This window comes from Carettochelys insculpta, chromosome 6, assembly GCF_033958435.1.
Source record: "Carettochelys insculpta isolate YL-2023 chromosome 6, ASM3395843v1, whole genome shotgun sequence".
In the NCBI taxonomy this organism is placed as follows: Eukaryota; Metazoa; Chordata; order Testudines; family Carettochelyidae; genus Carettochelys; species Carettochelys insculpta.
The window spans coordinates 65504933-65525648 of NC_134142.1; the positions used below are offsets into that span (position 1 = coordinate 65504933).

Sequence of the window (20716 nt, forward strand, 5' to 3'; positions counted from 1 at the left end):
ACAACATTAACCCTTTCGCTGCCATACCTATGGGCATCTGTGTTGTAGATTTTTCTTCTTTAAAAGTGAAACCAACCCCTTTTTACTTTTTCTTATTGCTGTTCTTCTGTCCTTTGTTGTTGATTTGTGGGCACTCACACACCTACCAGGGTGATAGTCTGCATTGTTTGATAATTATGATGATTAAAAAATTATGATGCCTGTTGCTTAACCCATGTGCTGATATATTCATCATACATGTCAGCTCATTTGGGAAGAGAAGGCAGGAAGGAGGAAGCAGCGCCAGCATGCACTACGGAGGACTTGTTCGGTTCCACCTCGGAAAGTGACACCTCGACCTTTCACGGCTTTGATGAGGATGATGCGGAAGAGCCTCTCGTGAGCCGAGGAGGCGGCCGTGGTAGCAGCTCTCCCTCCACAAATAAAAAGGGCGGCTGCTAAAATAACTAGACACAGAAACTCTTTTGAGCAGTTTTCTATCCTTTTTTACTACTTTGATTATTATTACTACTTTTTTAATTTTAGATCCCTCTTTTCCCCTTTGGATGTGTACACTGAAAGCACAAATTTACAAAACATAGACAAACTACTTCAAAGAGATGGAAAGTTTTGATTCACTTTTTTATTTTTTCATTTTAATTTGTTTTCCTGCTCCTCCCCCTCTTTCTCTCTGGAAACCTGAAATGTGGATTTAATATTTTTTTTTTAACAATGAGCAGAGTTGATTTTTCTCATCTTTTAATATATATCAGCAAACCACAAAAAATACAAATGGGCTGGAGAGCAGAAAGCCAACCCAAATAATTTTTTAATTATTATTATTATTTATATATCCTATATATTATTAGAAGAAAGACTTTTTAAATAAAAATTACAAAAACAAAAAAGCGACATAAGTCTACTTGATAATAGAACTGTTTCTAGAAAAACCACTGCAGGGTCAATTGTTTGAGATGACAATGAAACCCTTGGTTTGACGACTTCTGCTATGTGAGATTTTGCACTTACTGTAGCACGTGGAATTTGTGAATCCCCCTTGCATACTCCTCTGCAACTCACCTTTAGCAGCTTGAAAATGAGCAAGCAGCTCTGAAGAAGACCATGACATCAGTGAACACATTTCCGTCATTCCTCTGGACACCTCTGCACTCATAGGATATCTCCTCCTTCCTCACTTTTCCATTTCCTCACTCTGTGTGGCTCTTTTTTCTTTTTCTTTTTTTTTTTTCTCTCTCTTCTTCACCTTTCACCTCATGGAGAACAATTTTCAAGCACAGGAATGGGATATAAATGACAAGTCACAGACTCTGCAAAGACAAAACTGCTGGAGGAATGAATAATGGAAGAAATTAAAAGGAAAAATACCTCACCTATATTTTTCTTTCTTTTTTTTTTTAATTCACACACACATTTTGATGCTCATTTTTTTCTCTGTCTATAGTGTCTTGTGAGGCACTTTTGTGTTGTTTTTCAATAGCTTCTCTTCAAATAAACCAAAGCAATATTTACTAAATTTCTGTGGGCAATGGAGAAGAGAGTGATTTCCTCCCAGCGGCTGTCCCAACACCGAGAAGCCATGTGACAGATTTGAAGGTATGTCCTGATAGAAATGTTTTTCAGTCACTGTAAAATCTCTGTGCTGTGGATTTTTAACAAATCTTTTACTCTTTTATTACAGCAGTGAGTTCTGTAAAGTAAAGTGCATGATTTTTTACGTACAGTGGGCTGGATCCTGTTCCCTATTAAGTCAGTGGGAGTTTTGTAGGGTGGTGACTTTGGTACAATATGTATAAGCAGGAATTAAGGATCTTGAAACATTAAACATGTAGGCTCCACCCTGTGTTCCTAATACAGGCAATGCTCTCACCACAGGATTAGGCTGTAAAGATATATTTTTGTCATATTATAGGGATATCCTAAACCATAAGAGTGAAATCCTGATCCCTCTGAAGTCAATGACAACATTTGTGAGTAGTTGGAGAGGTAGCCATGTTAGTCTGTGTCTTCACAAAACAAAACAGCAGTCATGTAGCACTCTAAAAACTAGTAAAACAATTTATTGGGTGAGGAGCTTTCATGGGGCAGACACACGTCTTCAGATCTGGAAATAGTGGGTCTGCCTCACAAAAGCTTATCACCTAATAAATTATGTTGTTAGTCTTTAAAGTGTTACATGACTGCTTTTTTGTTTTGTGAACGTTTCCATTGGAGCCAGAGTTTCACCCGGCAAGGGAAGCTTGAATGGTGTGTTCATCTTACCAGAGCTCAAGATAGAAACATATCCACACATTGTGTAGAATTTGGGTGTACATTGTTCTAGCTCTTGAGTAAAATGTGCCCAAAAGGGGTTGGTTACTTCTACTACACTCTTTCTTTTTCTGGGGCTGTATAATAGTTTTGAACAGGTATTTTATGGCTCCTTCAACCATTCAGCTACATTCCATTGTTAAAATAAATGTTAATCCTTATTTTGGTTATTAGACGTAAGAGTGTGATGCTTCTGTGCATCTTGATAATTGATATCAGAAACAAAATAATTAATGGCCAGAATCTGCCATCAGATATGAAGGTGTAAATCTGGAGTTATGTCATTGACTTCTGGATTCCAATAAGCATATGCCCTTAGAATTGTAGAAAACTATAATACATAAAATTACAAAATCAATCTGTATTTTATATATAGTGTATACTAATGCATGTGTGATGCAAAGAATGTCCCCTTTAAGCAATCCCCGTGTTGGCAATCTTTTTCCTGTTTTTATTCTGCTGAGCTACGTTCCCACTGCTGTGTCAAGTCATATTATAATTGATCAAATGTCAGATCAATGGCATTTTGACTTAACCATGTCAATGAAACATGAACTTTAACATTCACTCTGTCCACAATCATTTTGTTTTATTTGAACAAATGCATGGAATAGATTTCTAATATTTTGTTTCTACAATCTGCAGAAACTTACAAACCCCTCTGTGTTTATTAAAAGCTTAAATTCCTTCTTGCTTCTGATGGTGAGCCACAGGAACAGAGCTATCTGATTATCTCAACCCCCTGAAAGAATAAGAGCTTTATAGTTGGTGCTTTGCCGATCTTAGTCATTTAGACTTAGTTATTTTAGTAATGTGAAGACTGAAGGAATTGAAGTCAGGATAGAAGATAGCATGGAATGGAGTCCACAGTTGCACAGACGCATTGGCCAGATTATTTTTTTAGTGACCCTAATGCAAATCCAAAGTAATACCAGTAAAGTCAGTGGAATTTCTTTGGATTTGTGTGAGTGTAGCCGAGAGCAGAATCTGGTCCAGTAGTTCTGAAGACTTAAAAGGATGCTGTGAACTTGAAGTCTAATACAGGTTGAACTTCTCTAATACAGTACTCTATAGTCCAGTAACATCCATGGTCTGGCAGGATTTTAGTTAGCTGAATGTCCACTAATCTTGGGGGTGGCTAAGTTTCCCGTGGTCCCATAAAGTTTGTTTGCAGCTACCAGTCCTGGCTCTCAGCGTTCTGTGCTGTTATTTAGCTCCAACTTACCCCTAAATGTCTTCTAGGAGCACAATAAGCGGTGGAACTGATGTTAATGCTGCTAGACGGTCCTGACTTCCCACAGTTTGGCAAATTCTTTCGTGTGGCCCCAGTCAGGTCCCAAGGGTGTTGGACTAGGGAGGTTCCATTTGTATATTTCAAAAAAATGATTTGAAGTGCATTTTTCCACTACACCTGTTCTTCTCCCTGCCCACCCCAGCAAATGTTTGGGGGTTTTCAGTCACATTTGTAACTTGGTATTTTAAACATGTTTTCCTCTCTGTTGTTGCTATGTTAAAGGCCACGCAAGCAACAGGAGACGCTGACTGACAATACAAAGGAAGCAGGAGAAATTGTTTATTCACAAAATGCTGTCAAATGCACAGCATTAACAAAATTGAAAAATGGAGAAGAGAATGTTATTTCTAATGTCCTTCTGCTGCAGTAATCATACCATAGGTCAGAGGTACCCGGACTTTGCCTGTTGTGCCTCTCCTCCGCTCACCAGTAATGTAGTCTCTCTGCCTCCCAAGGCTGTCTGCACAGCCAAGGCTTCCTTGGCTTGTGTTGAAGGTGGATTTGGGGACAGAACTGGGGAGCTGGGACTAGGGGCTTAGCTGGCCTGGGAGCAGGGAGGGAATGGAGGTAGAGCTGAGCTGCAGAGCTGGGGCTGGGGCTGGAGCTGGCCTGGGGGCAGTGTGGCATTATGGCTGAGGTCAGAGCTGGTCATAAGCTGGATAGCATCCACTTCCTGTCTCACTGCAAGAGGTGGCCCTGCCCCTTGCTCCATGAACGCTCTTCTGTGCCTTCCACCCTAGGCAGTTTGAGGACCCCTGCCACAATGGTTACTTGGAATTTTAGTAGTAAAAAAACCCAAACAAACCCCAACCCCCCAAACAGACAGTGTTGTGATTTTTTGAAAATTGACAGCATTCCTTTAAATCAAGAGAGACCGCAAAAAGGCTTCGATATATTTCCAAGGAGAAATAATTCATGGCGGTAATGTGGAAGATGGGTTCGCAAGAGAAAGGAGGGATGTTTGTTCAAACTCAGTTGAGAAATGTTCTAACTTTGTCCTTGTTAGTTCATCTGTCTTGAATTTAGTGCCTAAGTGTAAATTGTTCAGGATAGAAATCTTGTCAGTGGGTGTATCAGCAATGCCTAGCACATTATGGGCACTACAGGAATACAAATGACAATCAAATATGAATAATGCATTAAGTAATGGCTTACTTCCATAACTAAAGTTGTGATGACCATGTATGTCAGCTTGCACCTCTAGTCAACTTGGTGCCCACCTTAATGGCACCCGGGCAGGTGCAATGCCCTCAGGACGAGTGCGCGATAAGCTAATATATAAGAAAATGCCAGCCAAAATTTATTTTCAGTAGTGTACAAAATCCCCAGTAGCTATATTTGGTGTCTGTGTCTGTGTGTGTGTATGCGCGCACACACTTACTGGGTTCAGCAGGTCCTGTGATATGAAGGTAGACAGAATACATGTATTGTGGACGAGGGCAGTGTAGTCATGGGACTACTTCAGATGTGCTCATGGTGGTGAGATAACAAAGGCAAGGAGAGAGCTGCAGCTCATTGTTAATAGGACAGGCTGAGTAGTGTGAGAGTGTAGGGGAGAAGTTGAGCATGAAGGAGAGGCTGGAGTTGAGTGCTGTGGTCATAGAGTCAATATGCAGAGTGCAGTCAAGCAAGGGAGGAGAGAGTTCAGAGCAGTTGAGGAATATGACAGGTGGATGGACAGTGAACGTCACAGATAAGAGTGATGCAGAACAAAAGGCTTTGCAACAGAGAGGAAACTAAAAGGCAGTGGTGGGAGAGGAAGTGGTGCCTTGTGAAAACCAGACTAGGAGAGAGGCCATAATTGTGACCATGGAAATGACTGTTGGCATAGAAGTTTAATACACCCAGGAGTGTTGAATGGTACTGAGGTCTGGGATTGAGAGTAAGGGAAGGGGGATGGCCATACAGGTCAGGGATGAAGGCCTAACCAAGTGCACAGAGGTGCTGATACCCTTGAAGGAGCAGGGAGAGGAGAGTCAGATCACATGTAGTTTGAAGGCTGAGAATACAAGAGTGGAGCTGCAGTTAGCCAGAGGAAAAAGGAGGAGTCTGACCCTACCAGCGCCACAGACTTCCCAGCTGGAGTGGAGGAGCTGCACATGTAATGCTGAACTGGAGACCTCAGGAGCTTAGCGCATGAACACCTACTGCTTGAGCTAAAAAACAGCTGGATCTCAGCTACAGCTGTAGAGGAGACTCATTTTTCCTCTCTGTAAATGTTCTGAATACCACTGCATGGGACAGTGAACCACACCCAGTTGGTGTATGGGTTACACGCAGTTCTAGTTTTGCCCCCAAGATAAAAAACAGCCACTAACCAAACCGAGGAGGCACAGAGAGAGTTTCTGGAATTGAATTGCAGGTCAGAAATCGGGGAGTGAGGGGAGAGAGGGAGATAAATAAACCTGAGGGAAGTGTTGCTTCCAGCAACCTCAGGGTAATGCCTACACATGCCTACACTGTCTTTTGTGTGGAGTGAGCTCTCCAGCCTGGGTCAAAGAGATACTCATGGTAGTGCTCTGAGAAGAGCTATATAGACAATTCTTCGAAGTTGCAGCTCAGGCTGGAGCGCAGGCTTTCTAGTGTCTCAGATCCTACGTTCAAGCTTTTGTTTGTTCCCTTGATAATGTGAGGGCAACTTCCTAGGCAGCTGCCATCTCCTGCTTCCCAAAGTATCCCAGAACAGATGCAGGAAGACCTGCAGCTTCTTGAACCCACCCATGCAAGCTCTCCTCCATTCTTATAGGTGGGGCTGGTGGAGTTTGAGCGTGCAGCTCTGCTTGGACAACTGACTGGTGGGAGGAAAGGCCTGGTAGAATGTCCAGGCCATTCTTGGCATGCTCAAATGCTTGGGGTTTAATTAAAGAGTCTGCTTAACAGGAATGGATCTTGCCTCTTACTGGAAGATGACAGTTTAATATCTGAAACAGAATAATTCTGATCCAGTGAATTATAAGCACTTGGGGAATTATCACGGGCCTAGCTAGTATAATGGATAGGAAATATATCTGTCACTTGAGCTTTACTTAGGTGTGTGGCAAAGAAGGAATGGATTTCAAAGTAGTTTATATTTTCACCCCTATCCCTTATTTACTGATTTTATGGCTTGTATTTTTATTCCTTGTATAGCTTATGCAACTGTGAATGAAGCAACTGTGGTGTTGGGGTGAATTACTTACAACAAACTAAATGTCACATACTAAAACAAAGGAGCAGCTCCCATTAATTGGTGTCTCCTATGTTCTGCTGCCAGATTTCAGAGTGTCAGCATTAGCTATATTAGGATCAGCACTGGGCTTTCTGAGTTAATTTCTGCTACTGCAGTCTAATTGCACTGTAAATGCGATAGTTAATGTGAGCTGCTCCTTTGTTTCCTGATGTGGTATTTGGTTTGTCACACATAGCCCCATCTATATTGTTTCATCTTTAAATTTTTTATATTAGTTTCTCAGTTTGAGTTTAAATTTGCCATTTTACAGCTCTCTACTTTGGTTCTTGGTTGGAGACAGAGGCTCAGATTGCTGCCTGCTGATGTGTGGAACACATCAGAGCCTCATCCAGACAGCGGCTGAGCCACAGCCTGTGCTGGGACACCATCTGTTATGAATACATTCTCCCCCTGCTATTGTCCCATAATTTGGTGAATTCTTTTCATGATCATTAGAGATAGGCTGTGAACACAATCTCCAATCTAAACACCCTCAAACTCTGACTGTTCAAACGGTGGATCCTGATCCAAATTCACTGGCCTGGTAATGGCAATCAATTTTGCTTAGCCTGCTCCTCAGGCAAGCGTCTTCCTGGCTCTGCTGGGAGTTTTGGTTAAATAAAATCTGCCCAGTATGTGCTTTACTGCAACATAAGTTGATGCTTTCAGTAAGCTCTTGTTCCCTATTCTTCCTGTTTTTTTTTAAATTTATTTGTAGAGTGCAATTATTCATGTGCTTGTAAAATATACATGTCATCGGAAAAAAACTTTTGAAATATTTCAGAGTTCAAAAACTGAGTTGGCTCTAATATTCATGACCTTCTAATCTGCATTTAGTATCATGAAAAAGAAGAAAAAATATAATGCAATTTGGAAACTTTAGATTTTATAATTATAAGCTTATGAGCTGATCACTTATAATTTACTGCAGCTAGAAACGAATGCTGGGGCTAGAAGGAAAGGGGAACTCTTTTGGTCACCAAGTAGTTCCAGAGGTTTTGGCTCTTAAATGTATCACTACTCCAGGACTCAATATTTCCTGTCCTGGAAACTCTGACCATTGCAGTTTTGGAGTGAGGGAGGTGAATGGGTTTCACATTTTGGGGGAAAAATATTTTAGTGATAAGACTATTGCGGTACCTGTTTGACACTGTTCAGAGGATTGAAATACAGGAGTTAGTCTCAGGGGAGATGAACTAATAGGTAGAACGCAGGTATGATAGTCAGTTTTTTACTTGCTCCAGAATTATCACATGGCTGTCACCATCACATACATGTGTGAGTTCTAAAATTTGGTTGGCATCACATAACTCCTCAGGATAGGGAACATGTGTTCTTCCTTTTCATACACGTGTGGCTCTAGCTAAGTGATTCATAATAAGAACATAAACAACTCAGGATTTCACCCACCAAGGGTCTCACCTCTAGTGAAGAAGCAGTTGTCAGAAACGAGTAACAAAGGGGAAATGCAAGTACATATTCATAGTGAGAACATTCACAATGTTTGGGTGGGGGGTTGGGTCTGACCCCTTCATGTCCCATGTATCTTCTTTTGGTATTTATTTTGGACATCCACATTTGATGGAACCTGAGTTTGGTCTAGCTATATTTCAAAGTTTGAAGTGAAGTAGGAGCCAGACTAGATTTTGCTTTTGTCCTTTTCGCAGAATTGCTTCTTTTTGTCTGTTTGGGGTTGGGTTGTTTTTTTGTTTTTGTTTTTGGGGTTTTTTTTTTTTTGGTTTTATTTTGTATTGCCTTTCCCTTTGCAGTCTGCCCTGCCCTCGCGGACTCCAGCATCCTTCAAGCAAGCCATTTCCGAAGAAGGCCAAGAGAAGCCAGAGTGCTTTGATATTTCTCTTCTCCTTGCCCGACTCCTCCCATCTGGCACAGGAGCCTGGACTGTGGAAAGCCTGCTGGCACCTGTTCAGAGAAGTTTTGGGATGCCCTAAGCTTGTGCAATACAAAGAAAACTTTTTCTTTGTTGAACGTCTTGATTTAACTGTCCTTTAAGTGTGTGTGTAAACCCAGGTCAAACTGGAATTGATCTACAATAGAAATGACTGAAAAGCAAACAAACAAATGAACAAACTGAAAAAAGACAACTATTTTATTTATTTCAATATTTAAGAGAGAAAAGAAGTGCTTAAGTTGCACAGTATTTTTGTTTAAAATACAGTTTACTTCAAAATTTAAAAGCAATTTTGTGAAGACGTGAAACTTAAAAAAAGCACTTACTGTAAAATAAAGACTGAATATTTACTTTAAGGATTTTTTTTTAATTATGAAAATAAAGATCAACTCTGCTCTCTCTTACTTTAAAGAAGCCATTCATAAATGTGCTGAGTATTTCTAGTTTTTGCAAATTGAATGTGGTAAGTGAAGATTGATCTGTTTTACTTTCTCCTAAATTCTTGGTATTGTTTCTACGCTAGCTATTTAAAGCTTGTTTGCTTTACTGTATTAGGCACAAATCTGAACAAATACACTGTGGAAAAAGCAAAGAACAGACCCAAAGGCTGAATTCTTGTTATTGGTTTTTGTGTCCAGGCTGGAAAGAATATTGATATATCTTTTCTATCGAGTGAAACAAGTTTACCAGTTTGGGGAAACATTGCTGCTGAAAATAGAGGTTTAAAAAAGGAACAACTCACTTTACCACATGCTTCTTTTTATTTTAGTAATGCTGCAGCTCATTCCGACAGCTGCTTGCAATCACAGGGCTGGATTGGGCAAGCATTCTGCATGGAATTGCCCAGCGGAAGTCCCCAACGCTCCAAGTGCAGTGCCCTTGCCTAATTGAGCCTTAATTTGGGAACCACCAGATAGTCAAAGACATGTAGAGCTGCCTTTAAGCACCTCAGAAAAAAGCAGCTGGAGTGACTCAACAGAAGACAAATGGGAGCTACCATGTGTATAACCTTGAATTTAGTTTTATGGCGCATGTGTGGGAAGGGAGGAGTTCAAATATTTATTTTAAAAGGTTAGTCATCTTCTTAGCCTGGTTAGATGTATGAGTTTATAGATGATTTGAAGGACCTATTTGCTTACCCAGTCCATCTCCAGGGTCCAGTGCAAGATTGTTCCCTATAGTGCTTGGTGCAGTCTGGTTTTGAGCATTTCAGGCTAAAGATACAGGACAGTGTACTCTCCTAAAGAAGGCCTGGGATTTGAACCTGAGGCCTAGTCTACACTGGAAAAGGTTGGCCATTATAGCTGTTCCTGGTGTAGCCGGTATCAGTTCCCCTAGCAGAATAGGCTGTGCGGGAAAAAAACACCTTTAGGCTGATGTAACTGGGCTTTTGCCAGTATAGAAATGTTCCAAAACAGTTCCATGACATTAATTTGCCAGCAAAAATTATTAGCTTGGAGCTGGCCTGAGTGCTCCTGTTCCTCCTCATCCAATGAGTCATCTCTGCTTAGTCACTACATTACTTATTTACCAAAGGCATCTGGGGAGAACCTGTTCTTTTGCCATAAACAAGAAAATGGCACAACCCCTACTCGTTAACACCTGGGACCAAATCTGTAGGTTTAGGCAACGTACCATCACTTGTAGAGCCCATTACAGCTCCCAGTGAATTCAACGGCAAAACATACATCACCATCACCGGGAGCACGAAAAGGACATTTTTGGCAGTTGTGTGGAAATCAGTAGTTGTTAAACTGCCCTTAAATAAAATGAGTTTTGGTCTGTTAAAAATATAAAAAGATGTACAACTGTGATGAAGCTTCTCAAACTTGTAGGATCTGGATTCAATTTGTATAATATGCCTGTTCAATAAAAGTCTCCTTCTGAACCCCCTATGGTATATTTCTCTGTAAATATTGCTTTATCAAGAAGTTCCACAAGAACTTTTTAGTGCACACTACCATCTCTAAAATCCCCTTGTCAGATATATTTGGTGTACACACACTTTTCTAAGCTTTACATTGTTTGCAATATTCTCTCCGAAGCTTAAAATAAAACTTCTTTCTCTGTTGATTTTGTTTTCCTTTGCCATTTGGTAAATGGTGACTTTTGTCCTTGGGTCTTGTTTTGTATTTGCTAATGAAGCTTGAAATTAACAGAACTTTCCTGTGTTTCTCTGTTGGCTGGATTTTGGGAGAAGTGTTTATTACTTGCTTTGGTGGAGGTAGGCAGAGAGAGAATAAAATATTGGTTTTGTGTAGGGGCCATGCAAATAAGAATGACTGTTTTCAATCATTTGGCAATAATGCGTATGCATTTGGAGGATCTTCCACTTGAGATTAATGTAACTGTGTTAAAGTGGGTTAAATGCAGAGTCTAAATTATTTGTCACTGCTCCTTTTAGCATGGATTTTAACTGTTTGTATATATATATATGAAGTTCAGAACCTAACCATCACATTTGTAATGTGCCATCTATTCAGTATCTTGGTGCCGGTTTCAGGCTTTTGGTTAATTTTTTTGTGTTTCACAAGGGAAATAATAAACCTCTTCCTCCACACATGCATTTGTGGGTGGGGTGATAGGGAAAGGGAGAGAAAATGACTTTTTTAGGTCTCCTGGGAGCAGTAGCCTTTTTAGGTAGCTTTCTCTTTGTTTCTTTTCCCCTAGTAACAGTGCAGTCATTAATCTGAAACTCTGTGGGGTTTCTCTGGCCCCCATCACTCTCTCAACAACCAGCAGAGGTTACAGAAGGCACTTTCAGTGTTCATGGCTACGTGCAGTAGTATCAGCTGGGTGCAGTTCTTAAGTGGTCTTTTGATGCTTGGGAAAAGAATCCCTGAAGTAATGAAACCCAAACTGGGCTTAAAATGACAAATTATATATCACAAAAAGGAGAAAATCCAATAATTCTCTATAGAACATAATAGGGATGAATCCAGTAGGGCTGTGTAGGAATTACTCTAAAACTCATAAAGAATGAGACTATAGAGTTTTTAAATCCCCCTGTATAGTAGAGCTAATATCCCTGTAATAGGAAGCTTCCCATTCTCAGTTCAACTGTATGCCTTCTGTGTATTTTTTCATTCAATTGCTAGTTTGTTTCCTGAGTTCATCAGAAGTGAAGAGACCTGAAAATGTTGGTGAAAAAAGTTTTGATGATGCCTTTTAAGCCACCTCCTCTCTCTCCCAATCACTGTGGCTGCCAGGAACCAGTTTGGCCCCTGGCAAAATTTAGTAAAGGGTTTTGCAAATTATGCCATTGGTAATGTCCATCAAGGTGTTGTTTTACTGTGCTCTAGCCAGCCACTCCCTTTCTTGGCCCATCCTGAGATGGACTGTCACAGAGTTGCTGGCACCCCACAGCTGACCTATTAGGGCAGCTCTAATGCGGCTTAACATCACTATAGCAAGCTCTGTGATCTGACCCATGGTATCTTTTAACTTCCCTCACTTAGCAACTTCAGTTGCCTCTCTCTGGGGCCAAATCTACACTAGACTTGAAGTCAATTGTAGATACTCAATTATAGCTATTGCAACTGCACAGCTAGAGTCAACTTATCTACTATAGTAACAGAGAGTAATAGTAATAGTTTTTTATCTACTGTAGATTTACCTGGCTGTTGTTGCAGAGGGAGGCTGACAGGAGAGTTATTTCTCGTGAGATTGAGGAGTACAGGGGTTGACTGTTGATGCCTGCTAGTTTGATTTTGCATGTCCTTACTAGGTATGCAAAATCAAACCCCGGAAGATTGACCCATGTAGTGAAGACATACCCTGGGTTTCACTTCTGGAGGGCCCACCCACCCTCATCCTTTACCTGAATTCAGACCCATGAAACTAGTCATCCAGAGGGATTTTAGACAGTGCATGCTCTTCTTCTCTGCCCCATAGCTGGGCAGGAAGGGGGGATGTGCCATAGAAAGTCCCTCTTCCTCTTCCCAAATCCTTGGCCATTACAATCTCTGCTCCTCCTGTCTCCAGCTGCAATGTGCCTCTGTCCTCAATCATTTCCACCTTCCTGATGTGCTGAACAAAGCACACAGCCAGAAGCAAGGTCAGCATGAGGTTGGGCTACTGTACACAGCTGTTGATGTTTGACAAGGAGAGGGAGGAAAACTTGAGGGAAAAATCTGTCCCTTGTAGGTCCCTAGACCATGGTTAGGAAGCCCAGTGATTTTCTCCTTTTGTCCTCACTTCTCTGAAAGGGCAGGTTCACACTACAAAAGAATGTCAGCCTAAGATATGCAACATCGGCTGCGAGAATTGAGTGGCTGGAATTGATGTAAGTTAAGTTGAATTTCTGGCATGGCTGCTCTGTGGGAGGTTGATGGGAGAAACTGTCCCGTCAACTTCCCTTAGTCCTCACGACGGTGGAGTACTTTAGTCTACAGGGGTACTCTCTAAGTTTGATTTAGCATGTTCCTACCAGACATGCTAAATCAAACTCCAGAAGATCGACTGCAGCAGCATCAATCTTCCATTTAGTGAAGATGTAACATTAGACAGGGAACTGTAGCTAGAGGGCTGAGTTAGCCACCACCACCACAAATCAAGGAGAGAACAAACACTGTTACAGGACTTCACTGCTCCTAACAGGGTACTTTTCTGTTAAGTTTATACAGTTCCTCTTTCCTCGCTCTGCTCCACCCCCTTCTATCTGCCACTGTGTGGCTAAGTAGGTGTGCTTGATATTTCTGCTGAAGTGATCAGGAGTGAAACCTGGCATTTAAATTGGCCTTCTTAGACTTTTATTTGTTAAGGGCCTATTTAGGTGAAAGGGGCCATTCTTACCACTGTAAAGCTACTGATTAGGCTGTTTGACTCAGAAAGATGGCTCTGCATAGCGTTCACAGGTAGAAGGCTTTTTTCTAACCATAAGGTCCAAAAACATAATCACACCTAGATGAAAGTTTTAACTGTACAAAACCAATGTGTGAGTTAAGGCCCCACAAGCGCCTGAGCAGTGTTGCTTCTGATTGCACTTTAGGGCCTGTGTATAGTGGAAGAGGGTTAGATAAATGCACCTTGTTTTTCTGCTGTAGAAGGTGCTCTCTCTAATGATAGCAGTGAGAGGATGGTAGAATAAAACATTTTCTTTCCCAGTTGCATTTAATCTGCCTCCCTGTGGCCACCAGTACTGCACTACTCCCAGTTAATGTGAAGATTTGTCCCCAGAGCTGTATAGCTGAGGGCCGTGATGCTATGCTTTAGGATCTATGTGAAGAGCAATTGGTTGCTTTGGCCTAAATTAATGTTTTACTGGTATACACTTTCTGGTTTGTTCCCATTGCTCCTTTATAACTGCAAGAAAGTTGGCTTTTTTAGGGGGGGGGCAGGAGGGTGTTAATATTTGTTTACTACTGTGATGTCAAGCGTAATCAGAATGATCCAACCAATGGAGTTTGAGGGAGCACATCCATACTCACCCAGACACAACCTTTAATACTCTTCTGAAGAGATCTAAACTCTCATCCGCATCTTGATGCTTCCTAAATGGGATTCTGAGTAACTGGAACCTTCCCTATTCCCGAAAGTGTCCCTATTTAGGAAACTAATGAATTAGCTTCAGTACTGTTTTCCTGAACTGGGGGCTTGTATTTGTTCAAGCTGTCTTTTGTCCCACAGGAAAATGGGTTTTCCATTGTTCCACTAAATCTCTACTAAATCTCCATGAAATCTTAGAGTTCACAATCCTGAGGAAGGGTAGAACAGAAAACAGCAAAATAGAAATAATGGATTTCAGGAGGGCAGATTTTGGTAAACACAGAGAGCTGGTAGGTAAGGTCCCATGGGAAGCAAAACTGAGGGGAAAAACAGCTGAGGAGAGTTGGCAGTTTTTCAAAGGGACATTATTAAGGGCCCAAAAGCAAGCTATCCCGCTGTGTAGGAAAGATAGAAAATATGAAAAAAGACCACCGTGGCTTAACCAGGAGATCTTGCATGATCTCAAAATAAAAAAGGAATTGTATAAAAAATGGAAACAAGGAAAAATTACAAAGGATGAATACAGGCAAACAACACAAGAATGCAGGCGAAAGATTAGAAAGGCTAAGGCACAAAATGAGCTCAAACTAGCTACAGGCATAAAGGGAAACAAGAAGGCTTTTTATAAATATATTAGAAACAAGAGGAAGACCAGGGACAGGGTAGGGCCATTGCTCAGTGAGGAGGGAGAAACAGTAACAGAGAACTTGGAAATGGCAGAGATGCTTAATGACTTCTTTGTTTTGGTCTTCACTGAGAAGTCTGATGAAGAAATGCCCAACATAGTGAATGCTAGTGGGAAAGAGGTAGGTTTAGAAGTTGAAATAAAAAAAGAACAAGTTAAAAATCACTTAGGAAAATTAGATGTCTGCAAGTCACCAGGGCCTGATGAAATGCACCCTAGAATACTCAAGGAGCTGATAGAGGAGGTATCTGAGCCTTTATCTATCATCTTTGGAAAATCATGGGAGACAGGAGAGATTCCAGAAGACTGGAAAAGGGCAAATATAGTGCCCATCTATAAAAAGGGGAATAAGAATAACCCAGGAAACTACAGGCCAGTCAGCTTAACTTCAGTGCCAGGAAAGATAATGGAGCAGGTAATTAAAGAAATCATCTGCAAGCACTTGGAAGGTGGTAAGGTAATAGGAAACAGCCAGCAGGGGTTTGTAAAGAATAAATCTTGTCAAACTAATCTGATAGCTCTCTTTGATAGGATAACAAGCCTTGTGGATAGGGGAGAAGCGGTAGATGTGGTATACCTAAACTTTAATAAAGCATTTGTTACCGTCTCTCATGATATTCTTATAAAAAAACTAGGCAAATACAATTTAGATGAAGCTACTATAAGGTGGGTGCATAACTGGCTGGATAACTGTACCCAGAGAGTAGTTCTTAATGGTTCTCAATCCTGCTGGAAAAGTATAACAAGTGGGGTTCCGCAGGGGTCTGTGTTAGGACCAGTTCTGTTCAATGTCTTCATCAATGATTTAGATATTGGCATAGAAAGTATGCTTGTTAAGTTTGCAGATGATACCAAGTTGGGAGGGGTTGCAACTGCTTTGGAGGATAGGGTCATAATTCAAAATGATCTGGATAAATTGGAGAAATGGTCTGAGGTAAACAGGATGAAGTTTAATAAGGACAAATGCAAAGTGCTCCACTTGGGAAGGAACAATCAGTTTCACACGTACAGAATGGGGAGAGACTGTCTAGGAACGACTACAGCAGAAAGGGATCTAGGGGTTATAGTGGACCACAAGCTAAATATGAGTCAACAGTGTGATGCTGTTGCAAAAAAAGCAAACACGATTCTGGGATGTATTAACAGGTATGTTGTGAACAAGACACAAGAAGTCATTCTTCCGCTCTACTCTGCACTGGTTAGGCTTCAGCTGGAGTATTGTGTCCAGTTCTGGGCACCACAGTTCAAAAAAGATGTGGAGAAACTGGAGAGGGTCCAGAAAAGAGCAACAAGAATGATTAAAGGTCTAGAGAATGTGACCTATGAAAAAAGGTTGAAAGAATTGGGCTTGTTTAGTTTGGAAAAGAGAAGATAGAGGGGAGACATGATAGCAGTTTTCAGGTATCTAAAAAGGAGTCATAAGGAGGAAGGAGAAAACTTGTTCTTCTTGGCCTCTGAGGATAGAACAAGAGGCAACGGGCTTAAACTGCAGCAAGGGAGGTTTAGGTTGGACATCAGGAAAAAGTTCCTAACTGTCAGGGCAGTCAAACAGTGGAATAAATTGCCAAGGGAGGTTGTGGAATCTCCATCGCTGGAGATATTTAAGAACAGGTTAGATAGGTGTCTATCAGGGATGGTTTAGATAGTACTTGGTCCTGCCATTGGGGTAGGAGGCTGGACTTGATGGCCTCACAAGGTCCCTTCCAGCCCTAGTGTTCTATGATTCTATGATTTAGAACAATTTAGCCCTAGTTCTGATGAGGCCATCATAAGACAAGAAGGGACTTACCCTTTATGATCCTTCTTTACTTCATCATTGTTTTCTAAAAGAACCCTAAGCATCTTTATCTGCATGAGATGCACTGCCTATGTCTAAAAATGTACTTGCCATAATGATTTGAATGATCATTCATCCATCGGGCATCTAATTCTTCCACACCTTCTTTTTTAAAAAATAAAACCTCTAGGTTTCTGGAGCACGGTTTTGCCTTTCTTAATGTCCTCATCCATGTTAAAATTAGAAACCGCTGACTGGTTTTCAGTGTAAGATTGTCTAAAATATATAGAATGGTATTGAGTGACCAACAAGGTCCAGTTATGAAGCTATTATGGAAAATTTGACACGTTTTGAAGAATGAAAGTTGAATAATGGACTGAGGTGCTCTGAACTGCTGCTGCCTGCATGAAAGCAACTGAAGTTTTGGAAAATACCCAATGGGGACATTCCTCCTTTGAACTTCTGGCTGATGGACAGTCCTGCCCATCAAGAGAAGGACCTATCCCCACTGAGTTTTGCCAGAGCGCTAATGTGCCTCTTGACGTTATTCTTAACCATCTATGATGGCAAATTCCCTAGTTCCAAATTCCAGTTCATACCTATGTTCTCTGTTTGTGATCCTTTGAGACATTTTTGTTTGAACTGAACTACTCTGCCTCATCAGCTGCTGGATCTCTGCCATTCTATCAGCAACAATGTGTCTTCGCCATGCTGTGCTTTGGGAGGAGAAGGCGCATGTTCTTCACATACAACCACAGTCTAGAAGTTTTAAAGAGCTCACTATCAGAATTATGTCATCACTACCAGAGACTTAATTTAAGAGGTTAAACCTTTTTTTCACTAGGTAACAGGCGTTAGTTCCTGTTACCTGAATCTCAGTAGCATGTACAGCGACTGACGTGAAGTGAGAGGAACCCATAAAATGACAGGCAGTCAAGAGCTGTACAGTAACAAAAGTGGATGTTTTTATTTTTGTGTCAGAAGCCCTGTAACACGACAAGTAATCCAACTACATGCCAGACATTGAATTTCATACCACACCCAATTGTAGCTCAATTTCTCCTTCCCTCACACATCCTGGGGTTTCCACAAGATTGCTTTGCTTCTGCGTGTCACTTAGAACACTCAAAAACTGTCGGCCCTCGTTCCCAGGCTCAGTTAGTCTTTTCAGTTTATTGTGGCCCTCAGCAGCCATATAAACCTCCTTCTTGGTTAAACACTTTCCAGTCTTTTGTCTGGGAGTCACCTTCCTTACACCCTTTCCTCCAAACTCAGTCGTTTGCAGCCCTTCTAGCTAGGGCTTTGCACTCAGCAGGCTTTTGTTCCCTATAGGTCTCTCAGCTGAGGTATACCTGTCAGTAGGCTCCTGGTCCTTGCAGGCTTTTCACCCAGGCCTCTAGTCAGCTGGCCTGTTCCCAGCAGGCTCCTTGTTCATTTCTGTGGGAGTGAAGCATCTAAGCACATTTGAAATTTCCACTTGGCACATAAATACCTTTAAAAGTCTGGTCCTGAAGCCCCTTTTATACTTTTTCAGGAATATTTTAATTCTGTTCTGGCAGCATAAATTGGACTTCTGGAAATAAGCATTAGGCTCTTTTGTATTTAAAGGGCCCAGCACCAGTTCTCTTGTAGCCTCTTAGGGTATGTGTTCACTACATGGGAGATCAGTTATGACTGGGTCGATCTTCCGGAGCTCGATTTCATGCGCCTAGTAGATATGCGTGAAATTAAATTGTCTGGGGTTGACAGTCCACCCATACTCCTCAATAATGCAAAGAGTAAGGGAGTTCAATGGGGGCGTTTTTCCTGTTGACCTACCTCTTTGAGGATAGCCAGGTAAATCGATTGGAGGTGAGTTTATTCTCACTACATGACTGCTGTAGCTAGAATTGTGTATCTACGATCAACCTTAATATCTAGCATAGACCTGCTCTTACAAGGGCTGCTTTGGTACTTGGACACAACTCCCTAAGAACCTAATTGGAGAGGTGCTGATCCCTTCCAACTCCTATTAAAGTTAATTGGAGTCAAAGGCACTCAGAAACTTGCAAGACCCCATTACCAAACCTACAAGAAGCTAAAAAATTAAAACTGCAGCAGGGCTAAGAGCACAACTGATTCCTATAAGCAAGACAATAACTTGATAAAATAGTGTCTAATTTTAATTTTCATGAGCACCCGTACCCGGTACTTCCTTTCGGTGCTGAGTGGACTGTTTAATGAGCATTTATGTCCACTGCTGTAGAACATGCTAATGGCTTGTTTTATCAAATACAGTATTTAGGTAATATGAAATATTTTGTGTATACGTTAGAGGAATGCTGTTCGTTTGCCAAAGCCTAAAGTATGACTGACCTTTTGAATTTTTCTGGTGGGGACGGTCACCTGGGAGCTAGCAAATGAATGAGTGTTGGTCTGTCATTTTCCAACCTTCCAAAACAAAACAACCAACCAACCACTTAGGCAGGGCTTCTTGAAATCCTCTCACGTTTAGTGCCCCTTCCTGGTCACAGGATGTGATTAACTAACTAAGCACTTCCTGCTAAATGGTACTATTTTGATGATGTAAATAAAAGGCAGCCATGTAGACCAATGGTCCATTGACAAGAGAGGAAACCCAAGTGTTTAAGGTTAGGAGAATGGAAAAAAATCAATAGACAAATTTTATTTTCCAGCTTCTAAGATTGCATTACCAACAATGACAAGAGGTCTTGCATATAATCTATTTTCTTTCTCTCACTCACACACACTAGCTGAAGGAGTCCATTTAAGGGAATGAATGAAGTAACTTATTCAGAATTGTTTCTTTTTGTTTAGCTGAGTAATGTGGTGCTAGTTATGTTAGTATATACAATTACTCTACTATATTAGCAATAGTCCAAATTATAGGCAGTACAACAGGCTTTCGTGGGAAGGTCAGAGCTGTTACCTTCCGATATACATTTATATAGATTATGGTCTGTTTATCCATTGCACTGAATTTATCTACCTGTCTAATACAGTTACTTCATATAACAGCAATGAGGTTACCCTGTATGCAATGGCATGATAGCTCGTGCATAATTACTTCTGCAGTTTATTTAATATTAAATAGTGAAATTTAAATAATTTCTCTGGCATTTTCATTTGATTTGAATTGTTAGGAACCAGTCTGCCTAGTAACTTAATTCTGAGCTGTTGTTGGTGCATTTTAGGAAGAGAGTTGGTTGAGAAGACTGGTAAGATACTTCCTCCCTCTAATTCACAAGTTAAAAACTGAAGGTAAAAACAAGTTAAAAATTCACTTGACTGGGTCCAAGTCAATCTTATCCGAAGGCTCTACCACAGCAGATGGGTGAAATCACCCTTGTTCAGAGAACCTAGCTCTTTGTACCACGGAAGCCCCTTTGGATTTACATGGGATTTCAGTGGTGCAGCACCACTGGTGTCCCCCCTTTTTGGAAGTCTGAGAAGAGACGCTGAGGACTGAAAGGCCCTCAGAAACCAGCTGACCCTCTCGTCACTACCAGTTGGCCCTCCCACTCAGGTTTTAACCAGGGCAATGTAGCCAAGCCTGTTTTGCAGATAAATAGAGGGTTTCCAGGCTGTCATTCTGCATTTTACCAGTACTAAGTGCATGCAACAATTGTGTTGTGGGTCGGTGCTCTGCCTGGAGCTCTGCAAGTCTTCCATACAGAGCTGTATAGGGGAGGGGTTGGGTTTTTTTTCCCAAGAGTCAAACAACCTTACTGGGGCAGGAGAAAAGGGGAAGTCTTGCGAAGAAATGAATTTCAAGAAGAGAATATTTATAACAACAAAATAGTTTGAAAATTCTATCCAAAGGTCATCCATGGAAAGTAAAATACCAGCTTAGAAAAGAAGTGTTTTTAGTGCCAAATGTGGGTGACAATTTTTGTCCCAGTAGTTTGTCGGGTTTGTTCTAAATTGCACTGCAGCGGCGGTTGGGAACCATTCCTCCACCTTTTGGGAACAGAGGGTGTTACCAGGGTCCAGTGCATGACCAGCCAACTGTTATTTTCAAGAGTTACTGTCAATGTATCTGTATGCTG

The 20716-nt window shown here is 41.2% G+C and overlaps 1 protein-coding gene across 5 annotated transcripts in view; it reads left to right on the forward strand.

Annotated features, from left to right (window-relative positions):
• DPF3 (double PHD fingers 3) overlaps positions 1–20716 on the forward strand; it is a 215845-nt gene that overhangs the window by 173412 nt on the left and 21717 nt on the right. Inside the window, exons 8-9 of one of the 5 annotated variants that reach the window (XR_012645959.1) lie at positions 245–1593; positions 8579–10737. The exons of 2 other annotated variants lie outside the window; for them this stretch is intronic. Coding sequence is in view for 1 of the 3 variants with exons in the window: in XM_074997134.1 (XP_074853235.1) it covers positions 8579–8658 (80 nt within the window). In the remaining 2 variants the exon portion in view is untranslated. Of the gene's footprint in view, positions 1–244; positions 1594–8578; positions 10738–20716 lie in introns of those variants that run through there. 2 more of the 5 variants (XR_012645960.1, XM_074997134.1) reach the window with 2 other exon arrangements.